Source organism: Mustelus asterias, chromosome 13 (assembly GCF_964213995.1).
Source record: "Mustelus asterias chromosome 13, sMusAst1.hap1.1, whole genome shotgun sequence".
In the NCBI taxonomy this organism is placed as follows: Eukaryota; Metazoa; Chordata; class Chondrichthyes; order Carcharhiniformes; family Triakidae; genus Mustelus; species Mustelus asterias.
In genome coordinates this window covers 105,404,211-105,415,713 of record NC_135813.1, presented here as the reverse complement: position 1 = coordinate 105,415,713, position 11,503 = coordinate 105,404,211, and the positions used below count along the sequence as shown (strand labels likewise).

Sequence of the window (11,503 nt, the reverse complement as noted above, 5' to 3'; positions counted from 1 at the left end):
AAAAAGGTGCTGATCATGGCACCAGGCAAGTGAGCAGAATGTATTAATAGCAGAACAAGGCCAGTGTTCAGTGAGAGTAGAACAAGTTACAGTCTGGCCCTGTGGGGGAGGGGTGATGTTGGGGGAAAAAAATTGGATTAAAATAGGGGGTCAAGATGGAGGAAAGAGTTCATGGTCTGGAATTGTTGAACCTCGGTATTAAATCCAAAAGTCTGTGAAGTGTATAATCGGAAGATGAAGTGCTGTTCCTCCAGCTTGTGATGGGCTCTGGACTACCCTCACTGCACCCCTTTGTCTCTACCTCACTTTCCTTCTTTAAGGTGGAGATGCTGGCGTTGGACTGGGGTGGGCACAGTAAGAAGTCTCACAAATAGAAGGGTTGTGTGTGGTGGTAATAATCTTCTGAGGTGTGTCTATTTCAATGAGGGCGTGGTTTGACACATGGAATTATGACATTATAGCCATTAGTGAAACTTGGCTACAGGAGGTGCAGGACTGGCAGCTCAATGTTCCAGGGTTCTGATGTTTCAGACGTGATAGAGGCAGAGGGATGAAGGGGGGGGGGGGGGGGGGGTGGCATTGCTAGTCAAGGAAAATGTTACAGCAGTGCTCAGGCAGGACAGATTAGAGGGCTTGTCTACCGAGGCCATATGGGTGGAGCTGAGAAACAGGAACGGTATGACCACATTAATGGGGTTGTATTATAGACCACCCAATAGTCAGCGAGAATTGGAGGAGCAAATCTGCAGAGAAATAGCAGACAACTGCAGGAAACATAAAGTTGTGATAGTAGGGGATTTAAATTTTCCACATATCGATTGGGACTCCCATACTGTTGAAAGTCTAGACGGGTTAGAGTTTGTAAAATGTGTTCAGGAAAATTTTCTAAATCAATATATAGAAGTACCAACTAGAGAGGATGCAATATTAGATCTCCTATTAGGAAACGAGTTAGGACAAGTGACGGAAGTGTGTGTAGGGGAACACTTTGGTTCCAGTGATCATAATGCCATTAGTTTCAACTTGATCATGGATAAAGATAGATCTGGTCCTCGGGTTGAGGTTCTAAACTGGAAAAAGACCAAATTTGAAGAAATGAGAAAGGATCTAAAAAGCGTGGATTGGGACAGGCTGTTCCCTGGCAAGGATGTGATTGGTAAGTAGGAGGCCTTCAAAGGAGAAATTTTGAGAGTGCAGAGTTTGTATGTTCCTGTCAGGATTAAAGGCAAAGTGAATAAGAATAAGGAACCTTGGTTCTCGAGGGATATTGGAACTCTGGTAAAGAAGAAGAGAGAGATGTATGATATGTATAGGCAACAGGGAGCAAGTAAGATGCTTGAGGAGTATAAAAAGTGCAAGAAGCTACTTAAGAAAGAAATCAGGAGGGCTAAAAGAAGACATGAGGTTGCTTTGGCAGACAAGGTGAAGGATAATCCTAAGAGCTTCTACAGGTATATTAAGAGCAAAAGGATAGTAAGGGATAAAATTGGTCCTCTTGAAGATCAGAGTGGTCGGCTATGTGTGGAACCAAAAGAAATGGGGGAGTTATTAAATGGGTTTTTTGCATCCGTATTTACTAAGGAAACTGGCATGGAGTCTATGGAAATAAGGCAAACAAGTAGGGAGGTCATGGAACCTATACAGATTAAAGGGGAGGAGGTGCTTGCTGTCTTGAGGCAAATCAGAGTAGATTGGGTGGCACGGTAGCACAGTGGTTAGCACTGCTGCTTCACAGCTCCAGGGACCTGGGTTCGATTCCCGGCTTGGGTCACTGTCTGTGCAGAGTCTGCACATTCTCCCCGTGTCTGCGTGGTTTCCTCCGGGTGCTCCGGTTTCCTCCCACAGTCCAAAAGATTAAAGTTTATTTATTAGTCTCACAAGTAGGCTTACATTAACACTGCAATGAAGTTACTGGGAAAATCCCAGGTGGATTTGTCATGCTAAATTGCCCCTTAGTGTCAGGGGGATTAGCAGAGTAAATAGGCAGGGTTATTGGGATAGGGCCTGGGTGGGATTGATGTCAGGGTGGGATTGATGTCAGTGCAGTATCGATGGGCCGAATGGCCGCCTTAGGGAATCTATGAATGAATGACCCAGGAGACAGTAGGCTACGCAGAAGGTTGCCTTTTTAAAGATGTTTAAACATAAATGAGAGCGGGGAGGGTGGGGCTTTGAAGACATGGAGCTCTTTATGACAACACAAATCTGATTTTTGATCTCTTTGGTGGATTAAGGATATGCTAATGAAGTTGGCGAAGCATTCCGGGCACTAATACCTGTGGGATTCGTCTGGGCAACTTATGGGATATCAACAGCATATGTGACAGCTGATGCAGTCGACAAAGGGAAGAAGGCGGCTGCTGTAAGTACAAATTTTCACACACTGAATAATTCTGCTCTGCTTGTTACACATCTATTAGTGTTACCTTTTAAATTAGGCTGCATACGAGCATTTTCTCTTAGAAAACTATTCAGACACCCAAGATTGCAATACAATGTGAGGCTCAGTGTGTGTGCGTGCGACTTGCCTTCAACCGCATCACATCAATCAAATCCTTGCCAATGTGATACTCCTATTCAAAAGGGAGGGAGGCAAAAAGCGGGTAACTATAGGCCGATTAGCCTAACGTCTAATGTTGGAATCAATTATTAGGGAAGTAATAGCAGCACATTTAGAAAATCACAATCTAATCAAGCAGAGTTAGCATGGCTTCATGAAAGGCAAACCACGTCTGACTAATTTGTTAGAGTTTTTTGAGGAAGTGTCAACACAAATAGATAATGGAGAACCAGTAGATGTGTTGTATTTGGACTTCCAGCAGGCGTTCACATCGTACCTCACAAAAGGTTAAGTCAGAAGGTAAGAGCCCATGGTGTTGAGATAGTATATTGGCATGGATAGAGACTTGGCTAATGGGCAGGAAACAGCGAGTGGGGAAAAAGGGTTTCTTTTCAGGTTGGTGACCTGTAACCAGTGTGGTCAGTGCTGGAACCGCAACTGTTTACAATATATATTAATGAGTTGGAGGAAGGAAGCAAATGTACTGTAGCCAAATTTGCAAATGACACAAAAATAGGCAGAGAGACAAGTTTGTGAGAGGGATACAAACAGTTTACAAAGAGCTATTGATCAGTTAAGTAGGTTGGCAAATGGAGTGTAATGTGGCAAAAGTGAAGTTGTTCATTTTGGAAGGGAGCAAACAGAGTATTACTTCAATAGAGGAAAGCTGCAGAAAGCTGTAACACAAAAGGACTTGGGGGTATTTGTGCATGAAACACAGAAAACTAGCACACAGCAGGTATATCACTGTTGCACAGGATTTCTGCACTGGGATGTCATTGAATCCCTACAGTACAGAAGGAGGCCGTTCGGCCCATCGAGTCTGCACCGACCACAATCTCATGGGCAGACTCCACTAACTCTGTGGATTTACATGATCATCGATGGTGATAACAGTGCAGCAGGTAATCAGGAAGGCAATGGTATGTTGGTCCTTATTTCAAGAGGGTTGGAGTATAAGAGTAAGGAAGTCTTGCTCCGATGTACCAGGTACTGGTGAGAATACATCTGGAGTATTGTGAGCAATTTTGATTCCCTTATTTAAGGAAAGATATTATTTCATTGGAAGTAGGTTGGAGAAGGTTCACGAGTATAAGAAAGAACATAAGAACATAAGAAATATGTTGATCAAAATAGTATGATCCCTAGTGTGGTGGGATTGTCTTATGGTTAAACAGGTTGGGACTCTACTCATTGGAATTTAGAGGAATGAGAGGTGATCTCCTTGAAACATATAGAATTCTTAAGGGGCTTGACAGGGTAAATGCTGAGAGGATGTTTCCCTTCATGGGAGAGCTTAGAACCAGAGGACATAGTCTCAGAATAAAGGGGTGCCAATTTAAGATTCAAATAAGGAGGAATTTCTTCTCTAAGGGTTGAGTGTCTTTGGAACTCCTTGCCACAGAGAGCTGTGGGGCAGAGTCCTTGTGTATATTTAAGGCTGAGATGGATAGATTTTTGATCAGTAAGGAAATCAAGGGTTACAGGGAAAAGGCAGCAAAGTGGATGTGAGGAATGTCGGATCAGCCATGATCCTATAGAATAACGCAGCAGGCTTGAGGGGCCGAATGGCCTACTCCTGTTCCTATTTTTTATGGTCTTATTTTCTCATGGTCTTATCCCACTTGTTAAGTATACTTTGTCAGAAGTTCACTTCAGCACAACAAGCTATAGAGTTGAGAAAATAAGTTGCCCTCACCTGTTCGGTGATCTGCTCCTTCACTGATGTTCTAACAGCTTAACCTTTCGTCTGATGAAGAGTGTTAGAATCCACAAGGAGGCCATTCACCCTGTCACATCTGTGGCAGTTCTCTGTAACAGGGCATGTGTCTCCATGGTTCCGGATCAATAACAGGGAAAAACCTTACATAAGAACTAGGAGCAGGAGTAGGCCATCTGGCCCCTCGAGCCTGCTCCGCCATTCAATAAGATCATGGCTGATCTTTTCGTGGACTCAGCTCCACTTACCCGCCCGCTCAACATAACTCTTAATTCCTTTACTGTTCAAAAATTTATCTATCTTTGCCTTAAAAACATTCAATGAGGTAGCCTCAACTACTTCACTGGGCAGGGAATTCCACGAATTCACAATCCTTTGTGTGAAGAAGTTCCTCCTCAACTCAGTCCTCAATGTAGCGGGACTAGTCCTCACATCACTTTCATGCCTTCCAATTCCTCTCTGTCCAAAACACTTCCACTGAGAATCATTCTGTTTAATTTGACCAGGATTATTTTGGCTTTCTCTTTTTAGGGCCATGGAGCCACTATGCGTGAACTTTCAGAGATCATGATCAGAGTATTTTCTGAAAGAAAAGTTAATATTTTTCATTTAACAAACTTTTTGGAATAGTTTCATAGGATAGGCATGGTTTCTGCTTGTGGAAGTGACGATTTTATTTGTAACTTCCAACAGCCAGAACTTGGTTTGTGAACACAGAAAACTGCTGTTTAAAATTTACTAGACCCTGGATAAGATCCTCTACCTGTTGATAGAGCTTGTTCATGGTAGAAACTTGGAATAAGGGATTGAGCGATATAAATAAATTATGAATAATAACCGACTGCGAAACAAACTACATTTATCATGTAGAAAATACCTCCATATGGATTCTCTAGAATAGGCAGCGTTTAAATTTTGATAGCATGTGGGGAAAATACTCAAAACTGCCGGATAAATTTTTGAATAAAGTTGTGCAGCAGAGAGGGGTGGTTACTGTGGTTACAGGGGTGGTTACTGTGGTTACAGGGGTGGTTACTGTGGTTACAGGGGTGGTTACTGTGGAAGTTTCCTTCCCACAAAAGTTCGAACTTTTCTCATAATTCCGTCAGAAATTTTCACCATTGCTGGAACCTTTGCAATTCCAATGCTGCTCCCAGCAAGAAGGGTCAAATCATAGAATCCTACAGTGCAGAAGGAGGCCAGTTAGTCCATCGAGTCTGTACCGACCACAATCCCACCCAGGCCCTATCCCCATAATCCCATGCATTTACCCCAGCTAATCCCCCTGACATGAAGGGGCAATTTAGCATGGTCAATCCACCTAACCCGCACATGTTTGGACTGTGGGAGAAAACCGGAGCACCCGGAGGAAACCCATGCAGACACGGGGAGAATGTCTGTATGGAGTCTGCACAGTCACCCAAACCGGGAATCGAACCCGGTCCTTGGCGCTGTGAGGCAACAGTGCTCACCACTGTGCCACCGTGCCGTCCTGTATGAAGAAGTATCACCACATTTTCTCTAATATCCAGACTGCCCAGAGGCTGGCCTGCAGTTAAAACTTGTTCTGCATTGAGTCACAAAGCTCTTTCTCTGATTGCTTATATTAGCTGTGCTACTGTACAGAGAGAAGATTAAAATCTGGGTCTAGATCAACCTGTAGGAAGTAGACAGAGAAACTGAGTGGCCAGGGTAAAGGATGTCCAAGCATCCTCATAGCAAGGAAATTGGCACTGAGATAGCAGAGCCAATTTAATTTAGTTTATTAGTGTCACAAGTGGGCTTACATTAACACTGCAATGTGAAAATCCCCTAGTCGCCACGTTCCAGTGCCTGTTCGGGTAACACTGAGGGAGAATTTAGCATGGCCAATGCACCTAACCAGCACGTCTTTCGAACATTATCAAAGGAGAGGCAATGTGTGAGAAGGAAAGGGACAGGGAGGTAAAAAGCAGGTACTAACTCTGCAGGAGGAAGTAATGGTAAAATCCACCAGCAGTAAAGCTTATCAACAATAAACCTCGACAGGGCACCAAATGATGTGGGATAGAATCTGTCGTCCCAATCATTTGTCTGAATGAGATATGTTTGTTTCCAAGTGTAGGTCTGTCTTTAGGCTATCTTTCAAAACTCAAAACTGCCAAGAATGCCAACTTACAATTTTTAATTTGTTTTATTTTAAGTGCTTTAAATGCCTAACAATCCTGACTCTACCCCACTTCCCCAATTCCCCACTCCCCACTCCTAGGCTCATGGAGACAAAGCTGGAAAAACTATGACTGTGGGCGTAGCGGTGGTGGATACTTTCATCTGGCAGGCATTAGCCTCCGTTATAATTCCAGGATTCACTATCAATCGATTATGTGCGGCTTCTCTGTTGCTACTGGGGAAAACTACCAGGTGGCCTCTGCCTATGAGAAAGTGGACAACAACTGCTATTGGCCTATCTGCCATCCCAGTCATTATAACTCCCATTGACCGGTAAGACTTTGTCTTGGGTGGTACAGTCAAGTGTTTCAGACTTTGTAATTGGTTTAAAAAGCCATGGTGGTGCATGTACTGATATCCTATTCGAAAGAATACAATCTTCTGGTGAGAGTTACTCGGTCGAGCAAAGTTTGTTAACTATGAGTAGAAGTGGAGAGAAAGAGGGGAATAATTGTATAGAAGACGGAGCAGGATGGCACAGTGGTTAGCACTGCTGCCTCACAGCGCCAGGGACCCGGGTTCAATTCCCAGCTTGGGTCACTGTGTGTGGAATCTGCACATTCTCCCCGTGTCTGCGTGGGCTTCCTCCAGGTGCTCTGGTTTCCTCCCACAGTCCGAAAGACTGGTGAGGTGCATTGGCCATGCTAAATTCTCCCTCAGTGTACCCGAACACGTGCTGGAGTGTGGCGACCAGGGGATTTTCACAGTAACTTCATTGCAGTGTTACTGTGACACTAATAAATAAACTTTAAGCGTTAGCTGCTTAATGTGGCAAAGTGAAGAAATACACTAGTCGATATATGTAGCAATACCATAAATACATTTCATGAATCATTTACTTATAGATAACAACTAGCTTGATCCTTATCCAACAAGCTATGTTTAGCTTGTTTGTTTGCATAATTCCATGTTAAGAGAGTTTTTAAAATTCTTAATTTATTTATTAGGTTAGACAGAACACACTACACACTAACATTGTCAAACCTGTTACGCTTTGTCTTTATCCCAAGTTATTGATTTATTGAACAATGTAGCCTAGAGGAACTAATCAATGGCTTGGGCCTAAATCTTCCATTCTTGTTCATGGCTGGGATTTACCAGTGCTGCTGAAAGTTAATGGAGCTTTGGCTAAAACGCAAAGTTTTCCGTTCTCGCTCGCCACAGATGAGACCGGAGAATCTCACCCTTTAATGTCCCACATGGCCAGCGTGGGAAGCCAATGAACCTAAGTTGTAAATTCCTGCTATGGGTCACGCAAATGGCTTTGCAGAGGCCCAATGGCTAAAAGTGGCACAGTCTTCACAATGGAAGTGTTGGTGAACTGCACCGATCGCAAAGATTTGTGAGCACATTTCACCAATTTTTTTATGACGAAAAAGAACAAATTTCCAAAAATATTACATATATGGAAAATTTATTTCTCAACTTATCAGTGAATTATAGAAACCCCACAGTACGGAAGGAGGCCATTCGGCCAATCGAATCTGCATCGACAACAAACAACAAGAAACAATACTTTTCACTGTAGGTTAATACATGTGACAATAATAAATCAAATCAAATCAACAATCCCACCTAGATCCTATCCCCGTAGCCCCACATATTTATCCTGCTAATCTACGCATCCCGGGACACTAAGGGGCAATTTAGTATGGCCAATGCACCTAACCCGCACATCTTTGGATTGTGGGAGGAAACCGGAGCACCCGGAGGAAACCCATACAGACACAGGGAGAATGTGTAGACTTTGCACAGATAGTGACCCGAGCCGGGAATCGAATCCAGGTCCCTGGAGCTGTGAGGCAGCAGTGCTACCAGCTGTGCCACTGTGCCACCTATTATAAAGCTGTATTCAGAAGTACGTTGAAACCTCTTGGAGCCCTCCACACCGCTGGATTAATGATTTGTCTTTTCACACTCTGTCGGGAATCTGTTTAATGTTAAAAGCTGCCACTCTTGGCAGAGAGCTGAGCTTCATGGTGTTATGCAAGTCCTGATGGTTTGCCTTTTATAGTTTGGTGCAGCCTGCAGCAGGGAGCTCTGGTCTTCCAGTTACACGTTGCACTTTACAGATTCTGATCTGACAATTAAATCTACAGCGGTAGGTCTACCAAGGTAATAGCATATTATTCTCAGCTTTGAATCCTGTAAAAGTTGAAGTAAATCCTACAGATCCGGGGTTACAGATTGCACTTCAATCACTTGTCCCAACATACAGGATATTGTAAACAGAATAGTTCAGAGAAATAGAAATCATAGAATCCCTACAGTGCAGAAGGAGTCCATTCAGCCCATCACGTCTGCACCAACCACAATGCCATCCCAGGCCTATCCCTGTAACCCCACACATTTACCCTGCTAATCCCTCTAACCTATACATCTCAGGACATCACGGGGCAAATTTGCATGGCCAATCAACCTAACCTACACATCTTTGGAATGTGGGAGGAAACCGGAGCACCCGGAGGAAACCCATGCAGACACGAGGAGAACGTGCAAACTCCACACAGACAGTGACCCAAGCTGGAATTGAACCCGGGTCCCTGGAGCTGTGAGGCAGCAGTGCTACCCACTGTGCCACCGTGCCGCCCAATCACTCATGGTTTTGTGTCAATTCATCTGACCATTTTACTACATTGTATACACGAGGTAGATTTTAACCCCTACCCATCTGGTAGAAATAAGACAGCGGCAGTTAACACCAACCAGATTAGTTATCCCCTCAGAACGCACCTTTTCTTACTCTCTGATCCTAACCTGCAGGATTTGGAAATAGCCGCCTATAGCCAGCCAGTACCTCATGATCTTGTGAAAACTGAAATCTGATCAAGTCACTAGGAAGTTGGGTCTTGGTGAAGATAAAGGTAGGTTGGAGATAGAGGGAGATGAAGACTCAAAGAACACATCAAACAACTTCCCTGTCTGGGAGCAGCAGGACTTGGATGGTTCCATTGTGTCATTATAGCAAGAGTTATAGATTCAGGAGACCAGTTTGCTAAAAGAGCAATACACTGGGCGGTGATTTTATCTTGTTCTGATGGGATTGATTTTTCTGTAAGATATTTTCCAGTTCATTAACACAATCCTCTTACTCTTTTCAGGTCTGTGGATTTTCTTTTGGATTCTACATTAAGAAAATTGTATGGAATGGAAGAAAAGCACAAACCATAACCAAGTGGAACTTTAGTCATTATATTATATTAGCCATACATTGTTCTAGCTTGAATTTATATTGCAAGGCAATGAATTCTGTACTCCAACTCTGGAGACGAGTCTCCATTTTTAAGACAATGGGCATAATAGGAATTTCCTCTTTAGTGGAAAGAAATAGGTGCTTATTTTCACTTGTTCAAAAACTAACTACCTGGAAAATGTAGCAACACGTGAGCTTCCCAACACGTGAATGATTTTTTTAGTGGGTTGGTAATTACACAGAAAGAGGCATTTATAAAAAGCATTTAACCCCAATATTCATACAATTGAACTATGGATTTGATCTCACTTCCTTTAACTACGATGTGGAGATGCCAGCATTGGACTGGGGTGGGCACAGCAAGAAGTCTCACAACACCAGGTTAAAGTCCAACAGGTTTATTTGACATCACGAGCTTTCAGAGCGTTGCTCCTTCATCAGGTGAGTGGCCACTCACCTGATGAAGGAGCAAAGCTCCGAAAGCTCGTGATTCCAAACAAACCTGTTGGACTTTAACCTGGTGTTGTGAGACTTCTTACTGTTCCTTAACTATTTAAGCATTGCAACTTAAATGGCCGACCAACGACTGTTTCATCAGCCAGGTGCCCATTTTAATCAAAGATTAAATAATCTTCTCTTGTTCAGCTAATGAAGAGAACTGTAGAACGTGACTGACTTGGTTGGACTCCAAGCCTACTTCTACCAGATGTGGAACAGCCCTCCCAGTGATAGTAAATGGTGGAGCAAAGTTACAAATATTTGAATTTAACCAATTTCGTTTACACAGTGATTTCCTTTCCCTCTCAAAAGAGCAATTGATATTTACTTCAGGAAGTTTGAAAATATCTTCTTGCAGTAATCAGAGGAACCTTTGCAAGGCACATGTCACATTTCTGTCCAACTCTCTACATTATTAACTCCATCCCTTGAGGGATTGCGGGTTCTAATGTTACCGATGCATTGAGTTTCATGAACTTCCCAGAAAATACAGGTGTCAGATGTACTAAGGATGGGTTACCCACAGGTTATTGAATTGCACACCAGCTCCCTTGAACACGGCGAGAAAATGACATTTCACTTGCGGTGTGGAAGTGATCTGAATTTGCAGGATGTTCATTGCTCATATTCAAAAACCCTCTACCTATCCATGTCGGCGTGCTCCCCTCTGAAGAGAGAGAGAAGCAATTTAAAGGAAATTGCTGCTCTGTGTCTCTTTGACCTTCACCCCACATTTGAATCTTATGAAATGTTACACGAGTGTTGCCTGGAGATAGGAGTTGGATAGGTCGGCTATGCAACATCACCCTTTCTCTTTGGGAGACACTAGATGTAGAACTGGGCGATAGCGTAAGTAATGAAGCACAAAGTGGACATACAGCAATTGGATGTTAACTATAGTTAGTTGTTCCAACACCTTAGCAGCTAACAACAGATTGCAACCAAGAGGAGAATGACCAGCTCACTGCGGTTTAATTGAGGAAGCTATTTTCTCACCAAGGACATGTAAATATATTCATTCCTGTTTGGGATTGTCCTGCACTTTTAAACTCAATTGACCTTCTTTACAAAATAATATTACCATCTGAAATCTGTGGAGAAATAGTGCAGCATTTTTATTTTATACTTGTTTCTAATGTTGCATCCATCTTCTCAGCACTTACCAGCCAGATAAGGGTGACACGGTGGTTAGCATTGCTGCCTCACAGTGCCAGTGACCTGGGTTCAATTCCGGCCTCAGGTCACTGTCTGGGTGGAGTTTGCATGTTCTCCCCGTGTCTGCGTCGGTTTCTTCCCACAGCCCAAAAGGTGTGCAGGTTAGGTT

At 43.3% G+C, this 11,503-nt stretch overlaps 1 protein-coding gene across 1 annotated transcript in view; it reads left to right on the top strand.

Annotated features, from left to right (window-relative positions):
- The window catches only part of mtfp1 (mitochondrial fission process 1), a 12,962-nt gene extending 1,689 nt beyond the window's left edge, over window positions 1-11,273 (top strand). Inside the window, exons 2-4 of the mRNA XM_078227419.1 lie at window positions 2,235-2,362; window positions 6,529-6,761; window positions 9,590-11,273. Of these exons, the coding sequence (XP_078083545.1) occupies window positions 2,235-2,362; window positions 6,529-6,761; window positions 9,590-9,659 (431 nt within the window). The 3' untranslated portion in view covers window positions 9,660-11,273. The remainder of the gene's footprint in view (window positions 1-2,234; window positions 2,363-6,528; window positions 6,762-9,589) is intronic.
- Window positions 11,274-11,503: the final 230 nt, after the last annotated feature.